General features: G+C 34.7%; 1 protein-coding gene and 1 pseudogene across 2 annotated transcripts in view; both read right to left on the bottom strand.

Moving 5' to 3' along the window:
• The window catches only part of VPS50 (VPS50 subunit of EARP/GARPII complex), a 123,478-nt gene that overhangs the window by 57,818 nt on the left and 45,825 nt on the right, over positions 1-19,835 (bottom strand). For both annotated transcript variants that reach the window (XM_017870297.1, XM_017870298.1), the window contains exons 13-16: positions 6,199-6,331; positions 3,392-3,483; positions 1,170-1,264; positions 754-852 (exon numbers count right to left, since the gene is read on the bottom strand). In XM_017870297.1, coding sequence (XP_017725786.1) covers positions 754-852; positions 1,170-1,264; positions 3,392-3,483; positions 6,199-6,331 — 419 coding nt within the window. The remainder of the gene's footprint in view (positions 1-753; positions 853-1,169; positions 1,265-3,391; positions 3,484-6,198; positions 6,332-19,835) is intronic.
• Positions 11,948-12,927, bottom strand: LOC108528485 (anamorsin-like; annotated as a pseudogene).

Genomic DNA, 19,835 nt, shown 5'->3' on the forward strand with positions numbered 1-19,835 from the left:
AACAACAAGGAAATCAAAACCTAAATTCAATTGTAAAAACTAAAAGTTCAGAATAAAAAGTAACATGAAACTCAACTCAAAGGACAAAATACATGTAAGGGATACAACTTGGGGTCTAGCTTATATCAAGAAAAATCTAATGTTAGCTCTCCCTTCCTTCAATTTACTGCTGCTGTAAGCATATAATCACACCGCTATTATGAACATTCTTTCCCACCTTCCTCCTCTACCCAAATCATTCCTAGTCACTCTTTTAAATATTAGCAGTGATTGTTTTGCAAAGCAATGAAGTATACAAATTTGGCTTTATAGTGAAATTCTGAATATCACATCCTCTCCTGTAGAAGCCTTCTTACTTCCAAAAGATAGATACTCTCAAGCACCCCCTCACTGAGCACTGCCTCTACTGATTTAACTTCCTTATAAGCACACGCATATGTATGCAGATACGGAACAGCAGCCAAATTCTTTCTGTGAACCTTGATCTAATAATCATGTTTTACTCATAAAGAAATCAGTTCAATATTTTAAGCCCCTCAAGACAAAGAATATTTTAAAATGTACAATGAATATGTAATGAGAACATTTCATCATGTTTTGGTTAAAAAAATCCTTAGCCATCTTAAAAAAGCTACAACACATTCAAATTCAAAAGTAATTGTTTAAAATCAATTAATGCTACAAGATTAAGTATTAGACAAAAGTATTCTCATTACCTAAATAAGTCCATTCATATTTTATTAGAGTTCTTACCTATGGTAATTCTTGAAATAATTGACACTTTGTTTTCTAATAGATTCCTGTAAAACTTCAGACTTGCTACCACAAAATTCTTCTCCAACTTGCATCAACCTAGTTGGATAAAAAGGTTTCAGTAAATTTCAGCAACATCCTTACAGAGAAAAAGAAGTGCGGGTTCTCTTTCTTCAAAGACTAAAAAAAATCACTAAAATTTGGATATGTGAAAAAATTATAAAGATCACAAATTCATAAAGGTTTACAAACATCCAAAGAGCAGAAATATTTAAATACACTCACAAACTTAGCAGCAAAAATTATTTTCATTTCCATAAAGAAGTTATAGATGAGAGCTCACTAGTTCATGATTTCTTTGATTATCATGGTTGAATCACTCAAACTAAAGAATAAGACAAGATCTTAAACACTACCTGCTGATTATGTCCAAAACAAAGATGAAATCATCATATTTGAATATAGACAAATCGGTTCCAAGCAAGTAGGTTTTTACTTTTAGCTGAACATCCTGTAAGAAAAAGAAAAAAAAATCAAGCAAACTCAAAATATAGAAAATAAGTTATCAGAACCGTTTACTCTATAGTTCCAGATTAAAATGAGACAGGAATATATTCCAAATTTGTTAATGAATATCTATTTAGGCCAATAGCCAACATCCTTAAGGGAGATATAATAGAGACAATCCCATTTCCTATATCAGAAATGCCATCAGGTTGCCAAACTGAATGGAAACTAGCTACATAAAGTGCCAAGTCAGTATTTCCAAGTACATTGAATTACCAGAAATTCTATCATAGATTTTAAAATTTTAACTAAGTACAATTAAAGCCTACTGGGAGACTAAGTCAGAAACAAATCATATCTGACCCTGGGTGTATATTCAATAACTATTAAGATTTTCCTTTCTTTTTATGCATTAATATTCAGAAAAAAGTCAGCCTAAATCCACAATGATACATTAAATATTTATTTAATTTTAATAAATGTTTAATATGGTTATATGAGTTTAATATAGTCAAATGAGAAAATATATGTCAAATCTCTTACAACCACCACATAAATTTCAAATACTAAAGTACAAAATCAAATAGTATATCAATACAAAATTATCAAAATAGAAGAGCACTAAATTATAAATACTGATTCATGAAGAAATTTACATTTTCAAAATAAATTTTCCTAAACAATTTTTTTCAAAACACATTCTATAAAAGATTGTCAAGCTGGGCATTGTGGCTCACGCCTATAATCCCAGCACTTTGGGAGGCCAAGGCAGGAATATCACTTGGGCCCAGGAGTTCAAGTCCAGTCTGGGGCAACATAACAAGACCCCATGTCCACAAATAATAATTTAAGAAAATTAGGCATGGTGGTGCATGTCTGTCCCAGCTACTCAGGAGGCTGAGGCAGAAAGATCCCCTGAGCGCAAGAGGTCGAGGCTACACTAGGCCATGATTCTGCCACCACACTCCAGCCTGGGTGACAACATGAGACCCTGCCTCAAAAAATAATAAATAAATAAATATAAAGAAAAAAAAGATGGTCAAAATAAAGATAAGCCTCATTAGAAAAATCAAAAATACATTTTAAAAGACCATAACATGGCCAAAGGGTCTATAGTCTTCCAGGGTTCAAAGAAGTCCAAAAAGAGTAAGTTATCTTAAAGAAATTACACTGTGATCTAAGAAGTAACAAATTATCTGATTATAACAACTGAGCTACTAAATTGCAAAGAAAAACTTAATAAGATACTGCTATGGACTGAATGTTTGTGTCTACCCAAAATTCCTATACTGAAATTCTAACCTCCAAGGTGATAATATATTAGAAAGTGGGGACTTTGTGAGGTGATTAAATCAAGAAGGTAGAGCCATCATTAATGGCATTAGTTCCCCTACAGAAGGGACCCCAGAGGGCTCCCTCATCCCTTCCACTATTTGAGGATATAGCAAGACAATGTCTATGAACTAGGAAGCAGCCCCTTCCAACAACGCTGGTACCCTGCTCTCTTGACTTCCAGCCTTTAGAATTCTGAGAAATAAACTTTTGTGTTTATAAACGATCCAGTATAGAATATTTTGTTATAGGAGCCCAAATGGGCTAAAACCAGATATATTCAGCCAATAAGCATGTAAGATTCCCTCAAGGCACGAAGATCACTGACTGAGAAAAAAAAACAAATTGTTCATTCTGAGCTATAATCTGACCTAAGTATGCTACCTAGTTACTCCTTTTCTAAAATTAACAGAAAAAAAAAATTAAGAAAATGATAGAGAAAATGAAATAAAAATAAACAGAACATCTGGCACTGAGAAAAAGCGATACACTCTTCTTCTACGATGTCGAATTCTCTAAGGACCTTTAAACAAAACACGTCCTCACGCCATTATATGGAATATTTTCCAATGCGAGATTTTCAAATTAAAAGGTCTTTTTTTTTTCCTGCCACTTAGAGTGCATATACAATCATCAAATACATTACAGAAATTAAATGATAGCCTAATTCCAAACAGAAACATATGATTAAATCTGCAAAGAACACACATATAGAAAACTTAAAAATGAATTTCTAAAACAACTTTGACGTGACATTTATATTGCTTCTGTGAAAAAAATAATATTAAAAAAACCAAACCTGCCATATTCGTGTAAGTCCATGTTCTAATTTCTTTTTTATGTAGCCACGATCAAAATTAGTTTCTTCAGTACCTATCATATTACTCCCTTCTGAAAATAAAAGACATAAATATTTTTAGATTTAATCCAATTTGTATTTGTTTCCCAAATATTTTCTATTTGGCTTCTCATACATTGTAAGTCTATGTAAGATACAGAAAATACGTTTGATATTTATACAATCAAAACAACGTCAAACAATAGGTATTAGAAGTAAATCCATTTGGTAAGATAAATAAACTTAGACTATGAAATGCTAACTATACCTAAGACCACTGAGATCATATGTGACTGAGGCTGGGATTCTACCTGAGTCAGTGTGGGCCCAAAGACCAGGTTCTTAATACTGCCTACTGCAAGACCATGTAAAAGGCTGTGAGAAGGGCATTACAGGACCAATTAACCAAATTATCAATTAACATGCATGCTAAGAGGGCAGTCTACATTAACAGCTCAGGCAGAGGTGATAATGCATATATTTTATATTTTTCATGGTGAATAATAGTTTTATCCACTCTAGATAAATAATTTAACAATGTCTAGTTTAATAGGTAAGATCAGTGATCTGCCTCCAATCTCCCCCTAAAGACAACTGAAAAATACACATACACATTTATATTAAAAAGACGAAGCTTTTGTGTGAATATCCTGTGCAGAACACCTAAGCAAGTATGTTATCATCTTGTCTCAGGTTGGGAAGGTGTCCACTGATAACTAGTAAAAGGTCCTTGGAAATGCCAGGCCTCAGATACATAGATACATGACTAGTTTGCCTCTGAGCACTCCTAAAACATAAGCCTTATTATTACACGCATGGTATGGCTGTTAGGGATCCAGCAGCCTAAAGCAGTGCACCTGAACTACAGCTTTAGAGCTTTATCTTAGAATATTAAAGTATTAGGTTACCAAACAATATCAAATATTATCATTAAAGAGATACAGCAGATAAAGTCTAGAGTCCTCTTCAGTTTTATGAAGTTCCATGAAGAGTAATTTTCAATTTACTAATTTCTACAATTTTATTCCTGAATATAATATGATTAATTTCAGGTGAACAAATAACTTTTTACAGTCCTAGATACTACCAGCTGACTGCTTGAGCACTTGATAGTGCCATAAAACATACATATTAGGGTGAAGAAATTTTAGCAAAGAGGGTTGAGTAATAAGCATCAAATAGAGTTTTAAGTTTGACTCAGTACTCCAGTGAATGTAAACTATCGGCCTAAAGCAAAAAGCAAGCTTTACCATGATGAATAAATAGATAACATTCACCTAAATTCTGATATCTAAAATATGTCTTAATTCTATTCCAAACTTTTTCTTTGTTTTCTCCTTGAATAATGTACTAGAAAAGCAAATATGTCTTAACAGGCTCCAGGTATTTCACTATTATTATATTATCTCTTGATCCATTTCCTTTCATCATATTAACCACCACCAATGTAAGTACCTTACATGCTGTCCAAACTCTACAATGACCCTGCAGGGTACATGTGTTACTACTCTTTAAGTGTTTGGTTTGGTTTTGCTTTGCTTTTTAACTGATCATTTTTAGGAGCAAACTGAAGAGTGGAAAAAATAAGCAGTGTCTTCAAGTTCTCACCTTTGGTAAACGGAAGTGAAAACTTGAAGCCAGGGCTCTCAGATTGCAGAGCCCATGGTCCCAGAGGTAGTACAGGGTAAGAGTATAAGTTTTGGGTAAAAATAGTCTGACCTGGAATCCTGGCTATGTGTCCATCCTTCTCTCTGCCTTCTCCTCTTTCTCTCCCTTCCTTTACTCTCCCCAATAATAACTCTAAATGGATAAAAATCCATTCATATAATTTTCCTCTTATTTTGTTTTCTATATTTACAAGCTTTGTAAATCAATACAAAGATTAAACTAACGCCTTCTAAACTACCAAAACGTTTAATCAAACAGTGAGATTTGGGTGTGTTGTCCACTCACCCAACAACAGAAAATAAGCACCTAAGAAACTGGAAGTTACTAATTTGATTGACTAGCTACAATAAATTGTATGTAATACAAAAAAAAAAAAAAGATGTGCAGTATAATTTATTTTGTCCGTATTAAACAAAACGCTGATAAAATCATTTACTGTTTTTATAAGTATTCTGAATATTTAATCTCAGCTACTGTTCAAGGATAATCACTTAAGATATATAATTATTTCATGAAGCAATTTAAATAGAATGATTAATAAATACAATAATTTTCAAAGACTTGTTCTTTATTATTTAGCTGACTATACCAAAGTCATTTAAAGTTATATTTTCCATTCAAAGATTAATATTTTAAGACATCATTTTAAAAATGAAATTCTAGTCTTGCTTCATTTTCAGGAAGGAAAGTATCAATATAATTATTGATTCTTAGAACCTAGCTTTATTACTGCAACTTGAAAATTGGCCAAATAGATTAATATTGACCATCTAGCATTAATTTCAGAGTAAATTTAGACAGACCAATGTCTTATCTAGTTTGCAACTAATAATAAACTAAATTCAGTCCTAAAGCCATCAGCACACACTTCTGTAAACTGGCACTATGTGCCACTTAAAAAGTCCTTTGGCCCAGTTACTCTCCAAATGTAATAGAACATTTGAAGCAGCTGAATCATTTTATTTGCTCAATATTTAGCCTATGGTCACTGTAATCCTTGAAATCCCAAAGGCATTCCTGGCCCTTTCCTTTCTTCTTACTCCAGTAATGTGGGATATTTATAGTTCAATTCTTAAAATAAAATAAAAATATTTTCCTACCAGAAGCTGAAGCAGTATCCTCGTTGTCATGCTTTTCGTGCCATTCCATAGTCCTATAATAGCTGAGCATAACTTCCCACAGTGCTTTGCACAGGTCTGCAAGGCATGGAATATAGCTGTCTGGTGTAACATGCTAAAGAAAATGAGAAGAGACAACTTTCAATTTATTATGTTTACTCTAACACAGTTATAATAAAATATGTTATTAATCAAATATATTCAAAAATTAGAAAGAACTAAGAAAATTTCTTCAACCGACATATCTAAAGAGAAAAGTCAATGGTGAGAAAAAAATTTTTTAAATACTTCCCATCTCAACATGGCTATTTTGTACACATTAAGAATATCAGCCCATAAGCTGTGAATCAATCTGTAGTTATAGAACCATAAAGAAATTACTGAAATAGCAATTGGTCCCATAAATAGCAGTGTAAACATCTCCAAATGCATTTTTTGAAAGACAAGATCCTAAACAGGCAAATACAGCTTTACATAGCCTGGACCTCAGTCGCAACTCGCAAAAAGGAGGTTGGATTTACAACTCTATCATTTCATTTGTGTAAACTAAGTAAATATCTTTGACAATCTCTAAGATTTTTAAATCATATGGGATACTCTATGTCTGACAATAACATTTTAGAATAACTTCTAACATAAACAAGGTTATGAAACAATATATGAACTCAAATCCTCTCCCTAATGGAAGTATATGAATTTTGTTTCCCTTTGTAAAAACAAACAACTTGCCATTCTGCCCTTTTATTTTATTTTATTTTGTAGGCTTCCCATTTGTCATAATGCAGCAATTGCTCCATCATTTGAGATTTTCTAGCATTTCTTTAGTTTGTGATCAACTGACTACAACTTATGCTGATGAAATATTGAAAAGTGAAGACTCTGGTGTAAGTAAACTCCCCAAGATAAACAGCTAGTAGAAATAGGCTATGGCAAGTACTGCCATGGTATGGCTGATGCTCATGATGTCACAGTTAGTAGTGGTCCTTGCTCTTTCAAAAGGCATTTTCTTCCCGTAATGATCTCTCCCTCTAAACTCATTCACCAAAACATTGTTTTGGCAAGTAATAAAAATACTAACTTACATGATTTACTACACTTCCATATTAAGTATATCAAATCTTTGAAACTAAACTAGGAAGTACTAAAATAAAGAAATTAAGCTCTGGAAACAGACTGTGGGGTTTATGCCAAGAATGCTAGAATGGCTTAATCTTACAAAATCTATTAATATAATTTGCTCTACTAATAGACCTCAGGAGAAAAATCAAGTGATTATCTCAATAGATGTTAATTTAAAAAAAATTTCTCAAAGTGGGCTTTAAGAAAATTCAAAACCCAATTCTAACAAAAACATATGAGGAAATAAGAATGAATAGGTATTTCCTTAATATGAGAAAACTCTAAGGCACCACCACTGTGGTCTCACACACACACACACACACAAATGATGCCCATTATCTCCATTACTATTTAACTGTTTACACTGCTATTTATGAGAACACTTGCTAATTCAATAATTTCTTTGTTTGATTCACAGCAGATGGGCTGGTATTTAACAACGATTCAGAAGTACAAGCCAATGTAATTAGATTACAGAAAACAGGGGCAAAAGAATAGGACAAGAAAAAATAAAACTATATCTGCTAATGACATAAAAATATGCCCAGAAATTCCTAGAGAACCAATAATAAAACTAATTCAAACCATAAAAGAATGCAGCAAGGAAGCAAGTTATAAAATGTACATGCCCAAACCAATGGCATTGGTATACAATGGTATACAAATAAACATTTAGAAGAGATACTGAATGAGAAACCCTCATTTAAAATAACAAAAGAGAGAATTTTTAGGAATTTAATAAGAAATGATTGAAAACCAAGAAGAAAACCATGAAATATTCCCAAGAGACATAAAAACAGACTTGAACAAATGGAAAGAAATCCCTTATTCTCGGTTAGGATGTCTCAACTTCATCAAGATGTCAATTCTTCCCGAGTAAATTTATAAATTTACTGAGATACCAATAAAAAAGTACAGAAAAAGATCTGGTCTCATATAAAAATCTGGTATATGACAAAGATGGCATCTCACATCACTTAGATGAAGATAGTCTTTTCTTCACAAATCGTGTTGGGAAAACTGTATAGTTAGCTGAAAAAAGATAAAATTAGACATATTCCTCAAGAATACGTAAGAATAAACTCCAAATGAATAAGATATTTAAATGTCAAAAATAAAACTATACTAGAAGAAAACACGAATCAATGTCTAACACTGATATAGAAAAAGACTTTCTAATTACAACACAAAATTTACAAGCAATAAAAGTAACATTTGATTTTACTATATAGAAAATAAACAATTTATATAGCAAAAAAAAACACCATATGTGAGGTCAAAAGACAAATGACAACTCTGTAAAATATTCACAACATATATTCACAATAAAGAGCTGATATTCCACATTTATATAGAATTCTTAAAAGTTGGGGGAAAAAAAAAGACTAAAACTCCTATCAAAAAAAATGAGAAAAAATACACATGAACATACTTCATAAACAAAGACATAAAAATGGCCCTTCAACACAGAAAAGCATGTTCAACTTTACTTGTAATAGGACAAATATAAATTAAAACTACAATAAGATGCAAATTCTCACCAATCTCAAAGATTCTCACCAATCTCAATCTTAAAGCTGAGCACTGACAAACATTCTCTCCTTAACCAAACTCTAGTGAGGCTCCCCTCAGCTATCTTCTTAACCTAGCCCTAAAAAAAACTTGGACGAAACACCTAACAGAGTCTCTAATGACTCAAGTCACACCCCTAGGATGACTTCAGCCCCCCCTTAAAGTGCCAGCCTGAAAAAAACTCAAGGTTGCCAATGTACTTGAAAAAAAAAATGTACTGTTTGTTCCAACATCTGAAGATAGGGCCCCTGTTCCGCAGTCTCTGTGAGAGGGTAGGAGCCTAACTTCCATAAACATCAGTTAGCAAATACAAATGGGTTTCACACGGACTAACTCCCTTCTCACTTTTTGTAAATGTTCACTTTTCTGACTCCACTAAGCCCCTGCTCAACCCCTTCCCTCATTTTCCCTTTAAAAAATGCCCAGTCACCATTGTATGAATCAAAGTTGAGTCAGTTCACACTGGACTATTTTCCCTATTACAATAATATCTTCTGATTAAAACCTGTCCTCAACACTTTAACTAGTATCTGGCTTTATCTTTGACATCATATACGCTCTGTTGGCAAGGCTGTGATGAAACAGGCACTTGCATACATTACTGATGCAAAATAGTACAATCCCAAGGAGGGAAATTTGTCACGATCTAACAAAACCTACATGTGTATTTTTTCTTCAACCCAGCAATTCTACTTCTGGGAATTTATACTGAAGGTATACCTCAAACAATGTGAAAAAACATATGCACCATGTTATTTCTTAAAGGATTATTTGTAATTGCAAAACACTGAAATATATTTAAATGTCCAAAGACAGGAGATTGGTATAACATTATTCATACATACAAAAGAGTACTTTACAGTTGTGAAAAACAATTTTGGGTAATTTCTCACATTTACTTTTATAATTGCTACCCTTACAATGAGCCAGTCTTAATGTTTTCTCTTGATAATATGGTTTGGCTGTGTCTGTCCCCACTCAAATCTCACCTTGCATTGTAATAATCCCCATGTGTCAAGGGTGGGGCAGTTTCCCCCATACTGTTCTCGTGATAGTGAATAAGTCTCATGAGATCTGATGGTTTTATAAGTGAGAGTTTCCCTGCACAAGCCCTCTTGCCAGCACCAGGTAAGATGAGACTTTGTTCCTCGTTTGCCTTCCGCCATGATTATAAGGCCTCCCCAGCCATGTGGAACTGTGAGTCAATTAAACCTCTTTCATTTATAAATGACCCAGTCTTGGGTGTGCCTTTATTAGCAGCGTGAGAACAGACTAATACACTTGGTTTAGTTTTAGCACATAATTATACCTGACATACCTCTTATACCATACACATATGACGAAAGCCAATACTAATGCACAGGATCAGGAAAAGACTAAAAACCTTTTCCAAGAACAAGGCAAAACAAAAATCCCAAAAGTTCTGGGCTGCAACTCAGCAATCACACACCCAAATAAAGGTACTCCTGTACAAGTCATTATTTCTAACTTTTATTAGCCCAACTTTGCATAAATTTATATATTATGCAAACAAATTTAATCTAAGTATAGCCCAACATTCTTTCTGGTAGATAAGAGAAAGGCAGTGTTAGTCATATTTTTTCCCAAAGAAAAATTATGACTGTACAAATAATTGTGTTATAGTCCTATAATTAATTTCTATTATACTTGTCACAGTTTAACAAACCAGAAAATTAAAACTTAGACCTACTATCTTCTATTCTCCACTCAACCACTGTCCAGCTCATTATCTGCCTATTTATTTGAAACAAAAGGGGTCCTTCATTATGTTATCTCTTGAAGATTTGCTGAAATTTAATGGGTTTGGATGAGATATACACACACAGATGTTTATGTGAATCTTCTTTTCAAAAAAAGTTAAAGTTACATAGTGAAGCTATAGCAAGGCTTTCTTCTCACTGAACTGATTCAAGTGTAAATAATCCAGAGATCCAGCTAACCACTGCACATACCTAAACATCTCCCAAAAGAACCCAAATTTATTATCTTCAAATATATTCACGTGTACAAACATAAGACTATGATATATGCAGCACCAGCAAACAAGATGATTCTTGCCTGTTTATATTCTAAAATAGGAACAAATGTAAAGACTATTTTATTAAATACATATACAATAAATAGTTTAAGGAAAAAAGGTAAGTGGGGTAGATTTAAAAAAAAAAAAACAAAAACAATGCTTTCAATAAATTTAAGGCCAGCTATGTTAATCTCTGAAGGTTATACTGGTAATAAGTTAAAAGAGTTATTTCATTTTAAAATTGAGCCCCTTTCTATTATGCCATGCAACCAACTGGTGTCAATTCTCACAGTGACAAATGCTTCTCATCCTTTTAACATCATATAACTAAAATCATTTGCTACTAGTATTTTCTTTTTTTCTTTTTTTTTCAAGATATGCAGCAAGTTTAATACCTGAAGGTTAATAGAAATGACAACAGGACACAGATGCAATGCTATAGTAAAATGTGGTTGGGGGTGGAAGGGAGCAGAGGGACACTGGATATCATCACAGCAACCAGTGAGTGAGTCCTCTGGTGCCCTGAGGAGGTGGTGAGACACTTGGCTTGTGTCACAAAGAATGGAATAAACTAACAACTCTGAAAGACAAGCAGGTGGCAGCATTGCTGAGATGATACTCGGGGCAGGGGTCTGGAGCTCTGTCACAGTGTAAATGCTCAAGGATGCCTGGGCTCAAGAGTGTTCTGGTCAGCATTTTAAATCAGAAGAAAGGCTTCTTCAGGACACACTTTCTTCTCTTAACATGAGGTGAAGAAACCCATCCCATTCTGAGTAACTGGGCCCCATAATACCTTGGTCTTTTGATACACAGCAGCACTACACACCACTGCGCCCACCCAGCCAGCTTCACTCTGTCTGCTAAGCACCCACTCTGCAAATGGATCTCAGAGTGAATAAATCCTGGTGGGAGGAGCCACCGTGGTGGGATGTGAGGGACAGGAGTTGGCTGGAGGAGCAGATGAGTCCCATGTCAAGTCCCTCCTCGGCATCGTGAAGATTGCTATCACTCAGAAGCATCTTTTCCCCAGGTTTGAAGCCTGGCATCCCAAGGTAGGGGCAGCTGGCACAGTGGAAGGCATCGCCCAGGTAGCAGTTTCAACAAGCCGACTTGGGTTGGGAGCTTATCTGTTCCCTCAACTTCTCTTTTTCCAGTTCTTCAGCAAGGCCCCAGGTGCAGTTCTTGCAGGCCTTCCTCTTTTTTCCTTCTCCACAAGAAGCAGCCCACAGGGAAGCCAGATCTGGCTTCTTCCAATCTTTTGGATCCAGCAGCTCATCTGAGTCAATGAGATCCATGCTGTCGTCCTCCATATCGTTGGCTGAGAGGGTCCACAGCTTGGCAGCAGCAGGGTCCACAGCAGGCTTCACTGAAGGAGAAGACTTCTTGGTGATGGAAAGCTTAAGCTGACTAGAAGAACTCACTTCAAAGTTTGGTTTTTTGCCTGTGATCTGAACAAACAGCAGGCGGTCACTTTCATGACCAAGATATTCTCAAACAGACAGTACTTCCTCAGGGGTTAGGGGCTCCTACTGCAGCTCTTTCACTTCCATAAGACCACAAAGAGTCAGGGCTGCACACAGCTTAGATGCTGTCTTCACTTTGCTATTGTTATCTACAGCTGTCTCTACTGGCTCTTTCAGAAAAAGACATTCACCAGGCCGAAGGATCCGGGCGATTTCAGTCAAAATCTCAGCACTGTGCAGAGTGGTGCTTCCCAGGACTAAACCCGACAAAATAATGTCAAAGCTGGATTCTTTGTGAGCAGACTGCAACAGCTGGTTGATGTTTTCCACAGACCTGCGGCCCTCATTGCTAGTTAACACTTGAAGCTTATCCACCAGACATTTCAGAGCCTCCACTGAGGATGCCTTATCCCAGACCACTGCCACAAACTGGCCAGCAGAGATCCCAAAATCTGCCATTCTTGCAGTGCAGTACTGACGGACCTAAAAACTGCTGGCCAAAAGAGAATCAAGACTGCCGCCCACTATTTTCTACTTTATAAAAATCACCTCCAAATTTCAAATAGAGAATTTTATTACAAAGACATAAATGAATCATAACCAAAGAGATTCAATGAAGCCAGAGAATAAGCAAATAATTACACAAGTAATCAAAAAATAAAAGGCAGGCTAACAAGAGGAACCTGAGTGTTCCACCCAAACATCAATTCTTCACATCTGCAGGGCATAATGGAAAGAGACCTAAATTAAGAATTGGAATCCCTAGATTCTAGCTGGCACTAGTTCTACAACTTACCAGTCACATGCTTTAGATAATAAACTACTCTGGTTCTCAGTTTCGCCTTTCATAAACGTGTTAGAGATACCTGTATCTTCCTGTTTCATCACTAGTTGAAGTCATTCATTGATTACTAAATACCTACATTGAAACTCAGTTCAGGCTAAGGGGAGACTCACTTGGCATAATACTAGGAATATCATAGCAGAGGAGCACCATACTATAACCCAGTTCTATGTTCACATCACATATGGAAAATAGCAATGAAAGTCTTGAGTGAATCAATTTACAAAATATTCACATAGTAAGACACCCCAAGAGCTAAATAACATGCCTTGAAATTTTTTTAAGAACAGATAAGAAATCGCAATTTAATTAACAAATATTTCTCTGTGTTCTAAAGCTATTTTCCACTGCTACACTACAACTGAAAGCTAGTAGCATTCATTTATTTAGCAAGGATTATAAAGTGAGGGGAAAAGATAAAATAAGCATATAATCTTTGGAAAATATCCCAAGAAATACACAGAAAAAAAAAAGGAAATTTTAAGCATCCTAATTAAAAAAAAAAAATCCATAAACTCTATAACAGAGACAACATACATGTCTAATACATGTGGTGATCACAAAAGGTAAACAAATATCCTAGGAGGAAGGATTTGGAGAATATGAACAAACTGGATGTTCTATGCAAGAAGCTCACAGCATTTCCACTATGCTTCACATTCAAACACCACAATTCACTCCTTAATCCAATTTTGATTAACACTTTCACAAAATCCACAAATCTGATTTCCCATCTCTTATCACTGTCAGTTCACAGTAACACTTGGTACCTTCCATTTCTACTATTAACCATCTCAACCAACCTACCTGGCTAAAATAAAAAATGATGAAACTAGCTTATTAAAAACAGCAACATCTGAGTCTTGATTATAAAATATAGGTTGAGGTCATTTTCAAAGAACAGTATAAATCCGGAAATTAATATAAGCAGCCTTTATAAGTTTGAAGCACACAATAAGAGAATGTTGTCTTCTGAAAGTTATTTAAATGCAAAGTAAAGCAGTAAATACAGGGGGAAAAGCTGCCAGTCTTTTGCTTTTTATTCTATAATTTACTTTAATACTCATAAGAAATGTCTATAACTAAATCCATACAAAATTTCAAAGTAATGCTTTTTATATTAGAGCGTCAAAATGAAAAATCTTAGGGATGGTTGTAATGAATTATTTTGTTCTTGTTCCACGTTTTGATTTAGCACTCTAATCACATCCTAACAAACATAAACGGAACAGATGTTTTGGCATCCTCACAGAGATCCAAAATTCCCAGTGCTTCCAGCCCCCAAAACACACACACAGTGATAGATGGATTTCAAAAAATAACAAAGAGTTATCAGTATCCTTAGATGAATGCTGTTGGCACTATAAGCTCACATCATCAGAAGCTGCTGGGGAGAATCTTGCTTATCTGAGTGGTTTCTGAAAATATGCTGCTGGTCAAAACAGCACTAGGTCCAGGGAGTTGAAAACAGCTCGGGGTAACTCTGGACCTACGGAAGCATCTGGGCCAGTATCTAAAATTTAATTGCTCCAATATCTAATTACTTCTGTGAGGGCCTACCTATATGAAATATGATTATCTTAAGAAGTTTCCAACCACTGGAAACCAGAGAGGTAGTACTGCATAGTGGAAAGCGCACTGAACTAGATGAAACATGTTTGGGCTTGGAGCCCAACTTCGCAATTTACTTGATCATGACTCCTGCATAGCAATTCCTGTATCTAAACCCCAAAGACGAAAGCAAATCTCCTAGAGTCCCTCTGAAGCTTTAAAAGCTATGAGTCTCCATAGACAAAACTATGCGTATGATTTTAGCAAAACTTTCCTTGTAACTCACTGGATTCATTCATTATTTAAAAACAACTATAAACGGGGAGAAAAACACTCATTCTCATCTACCAGGCATTTTATCATTAATGCTAAATATGTATATACACATAAGACATGTAATATGTATGATATAAATAATCCCAACTTGGAATTAAGTAACTAGCACTGGTTAAATTATGAAATAAAAAGGTCTTCTTTAGTTGGCAGGTTATTCTAATTGCTGTTAAATGGCCTTAATCAAATAGATAGCTCAATATTATAAAACAAGCAAAGCATGTATAATCAGAATATATAATTATCTTTCAAAGTTTCAAGTGATAAGATGCTATTAACCCCCATGCTGCCTGAGATCACACAAAAAAAAGGTAGTATTTAAATATAAAGACACTATCAAATAATCAGGTGTTTGGCAGATTTCAAAAATAGTTTCCTGCTGGGCAAGGTGGCCCAAAAATGGTTTCCTACTAGTATATTATTTTTTCTTTCTGCTGGAAGCTGTGTGCCACCATAGGTTGGTTCTTTTTTACCTCCAATCCAATCCCCCTCCCAGAAAAAATCACCCAGCAGTCTAAATTACATTGATAATGTTAAGGGTTCTTAGATATGAACAATATAGAGGCCTTGCCAGACCTAGGCCAGTTTCAAATGAAGAGAACACCCCTCCACTTCCAGCCAAGAGAGTAATACTGGTTACCCAGATAAATGGTTACCCAAAGCATGTGCTCCATAGGCACTCATTATTCCCTGGGTGCATTAGAAACAAACAAACCACCATACTGAAAAATCCGGTTAAACCAAGCCAGACAATCTACTGTTCCTTTCACCTGCCCTGTGCTTTCCTACTCTCATGGCATTGCTCATGATATTTCTTTTCCATTCCTGGACACACACTGTTCCCGTTGTGCCTGCTGAAATCTAAGACCCAATTTTTTCCTCCCTTGCCAACCTTAAAGAGGTATTTTGACCCCTTGGATACTTTATGCCATTTGACCTTTTCTTACTCTACCTCTGATCATAATTAATGTGACCTTAACTAGATGATTACTTTAAAGTCTTATTTGTCCTTGCTGATCTGAACTGATGACTAAGTAAGAAAACTGATGACTGTGTAAGAAAAGCTCAGTAGGCCGGGCACGGTGGCTCACACCTATAATCCCAGCACTTTGGGAGGCCAAGGTGGGTGGATCACCTGAGGTCGGAAGTTCGAGACCAGCCTGACCAACATGGTGAAACCCTGTCTCTACTCAAAATACAAAAATTAGCTGGGTGTGGTGGTGGGAGTCTGTAATCCCAACTACTCAGGATGCTGAGGCAGGAGGATCACTTGAACCTGCTGAACCCAGGAGACGGAGGTTGCACTGAGCCAAGATCACACCATTGCACTCCAGCCCAGGCAACAGACGGTGACTCCACCTCAAAAAAAAAAAAAAAAAGAAAAAAGAAAAGCTCAGTAATGACAAGGGAACTGGTTTACACTTAACAAGTTATAGTGCTAAGAATATGAAGTCTGTGTCTTCTACCAGCATCCATGAAACAGTAACAGCCTAGTTTATTAATTTGCAAGTAGAATAAAATTTCAGACTCTTCACAATTTTTGATGATCCAGAGAGAAAATGGCAGGAAAAAAAGGAAGAAACGAATAAACTTTCTTTGCCTACCTTTTGGTCATTAAGTTTTAATTTTAAAAATTATCAAAACCTACTTAATCTAGAAATCATTACATAAAATCATATATTACAAAATTAGCTAGGCAGTCCATATATATATGATAAGAATAAATCTGACAACTGAATTCTTAGTTCATTCTGAAACTGACCTGAGCAAACCAAGTAAATGATAATATTCTTTGAAGTGAAAAGGTTTCTCTCTTCAACCAAATATTCAAATTTGTAACATTCAGCAAGAAAGGTCTACTCACCTATCCAACCACATCAAGCAAATTAACCTCAACAGTCAATGAAATATCATTTAACCTCCCTACCATCCCAAATATGCCTGAGTGATATGCAACACAAATTATTTTTGATATGCTACCTCTGGCATCTGACAATTACAGTATTAAATAAAAGATAATCAGCATTCATGTGCTCAGGGAAAGGGATAAACACACACTCTGCTGCTCAGGAGTGTAAATTGAAATATCTTTTTTTATAGTGCAAATTTAGGAAAGACAAACCAAAAGCCTTTAAAATGTAAAGCTTTGACAGATAATGCAATTTCATTTCTCGTGATTTATTCTAAAGAAACAATTAAAGATGTACACAAAGATTTAGCTTTTAAGAATATTTACTATAGTGCTATTCATAATGACAAAAGCTGGAAATAACATAAATATCCAAGAACAGGAAACCAGTTAATTAATCCACAGGATCCCTTACAGTGAAATACCATTTGGTCATTAAAATTATACTGAAATGGAAAACTGTTTATAATGTAGCAAGTGGGAAAAAAGTTATAAAACCGTTTGTGCAGCTACTTTTAAAAGCTATCAGCTTATACACATTGAAAGAACCAGCTTTGCATGCAGACATATGCAATTTTACTTTCTTCTTTTGCTTGTGCTTTTCCTACAATTAATGGTTTAGTTGTCTAATTTAAAATATGCACATTTTTGAGAATGTATATTAATGACTGCTTAATTTGAGTCACTATTTATATAACTCACATCATCTCTAACCCTATAAAGACTGTGAGTAACATAAAGACATATAAATAACATACCAGTTTAAGAAGTCGGAAAACAGAAAAGGGATAAGGAGGCGGCAGTTAATTCTATAGAGAACCCAAAACAAAACGGGTACTAAACATGAACATTAACTTTAGCATTAACTTCCTGCAGCTTATCATCCATAGTAAAGAGAGTCAATACACTCTCACAGTATTGGATGACAGAAAATACTAATTCTTCACAAAAATCCTGAGAATTTAGAAACAGAAACATGTTTTCACTCAAAACAATCTGTCTTTGGGGTTTTATACTAATAACAAAATAAACTGTATCTTCTATAAGGACCTTACTAAAGATATTGTTTCACTCTCAAAAAACTGACAGGATTATAATTCAGTATCAAAAAATATTATTTTTAATAATGCAACTTTAAAAGCTTACATGAATGGAACATTAGATCAATATTACAGTTTGTCTATGATGTACTAATATAAAGCACCTGTAAAAAGTACATGGCTCAGAGAAGGTGCTCAATGTTGGTTTTCTTTCCCTCTCACACAGACTCTAATTCTGTCAACACCACACCAATTGGAGACAAATATGGCAATCCAATTACTAAGGAAACACCTCCAATGTGCCAGGCACTATGAAAACACACAATGAAATAATTTCAAAAGCTTTTTCTAACAGAAACATTTTATTTTCTCCCAAAGAATATATATGAGTGTGTATATATATGTGTGTATATATATATAGAGAGAGAGAGTATATTTTTACACAGCACATATTTTTAGTACATTATGAAACTCATCATAGAAACCGAACTCAAAGCTCATTAAGATCATTTGGAAATGAACAATTTCAAAAATAGTTGAGAAAACTTCAGGCAGCCTAGCCAACTCTATTATCCTAAAATTAATCAATAACATCCTAAGCTCCCCAGGAAAATCTTGAAATAAGCTCCCCAGGAAAATCCATCAGTCTGCCAAAGTAAAGTTATCTTTAAAAGGAAAAAAAAAAATCCTTATGAATACTTCATAAACTTTCAAATAAACCACAAAGTGTTTATCTACAAAGGTGCTAAATTAAAAGCTTCCAAATGTTGTCTATAAATCTCTCCGCAAATTGGTGTAAATACGTAGGGTACATCAAAATGTAAATGCAATCACAAATAAGTCTTAATATTTTAAGTAAATAAAAGTACTACTATGAGCCCTTTATACTGTCCCTTTCCAGAAATGAAGTATGATGAATTTTCATTTGGAAATCTTGCTGCTAAGTATTACCAATTTATTTGAGTTTCAAAATAACGTACCTGCTTTTTTAAAAAAGTACCTAAACAGCTGGTGTAAAAGCAGTAAACCAATACATTCAAGAAAAGCTGGGAAAACAGACTAAAAGACAACCAATAAAAACTATGCATCTAATTAAACCACTCAAAAAATATGGTTTAGTAAAGAAAAAAAAGTACATTCAACTGCAAAATGATTTCAAAAAGCTCAAAACCAACTAAACTTTTAAACTCAGAGCAATGGTGAATGGAAACAAATGGCAGAAAATTGACTGGGAAAGGATGCTGCTGGCCTTAAGAACTTGAGGTTCTGTATACCAGAGTAAATAAAAATGGAACACTAATTTCATCCCAGATATCCAAGAGGGTTTTTTTTTTTTTAATTAGTTCAATTTCACTGTAGCTCATTTAGGCTGATATCTGAGAATGGTTTAAAATGATACTATGAATAAAGCAAGTAGATGATTATCTCTTTTCATTTCCACTCTCTTTCCATTTAAAGGAAGCACAATTATTCCCTGTTCACAGGAACTCAATCTCCCTCTTAACTCTGTACCATTCATCTTAATTTTCAATGTTATTTTTAAGCTCTATGTATAATTAAACACTTCCTTCAAAACACTGCTACTGTGCAGAGGATATAAACTGCCAAAATGCCTAGACTCTTTCTCCTCATTTCATGTCAGTCAACACCCTGCACATCTTTTGAGGACTCTCCTGCTTCTTGCTCACCTGACACCCCACTGCCACATTTGCTCTCACACAAGTATATTTTCAATAATTATTATCAG

This window comes from Rhinopithecus bieti, unplaced genomic scaffold (genome assembly GCF_001698545.2).
Source record: "Rhinopithecus bieti isolate Rb0 unplaced genomic scaffold, ASM169854v2 scaffold_5191, whole genome shotgun sequence".
Taxonomy (NCBI): domain Eukaryota; kingdom Metazoa; phylum Chordata; class Mammalia; order Primates; family Cercopithecidae; genus Rhinopithecus; species Rhinopithecus bieti.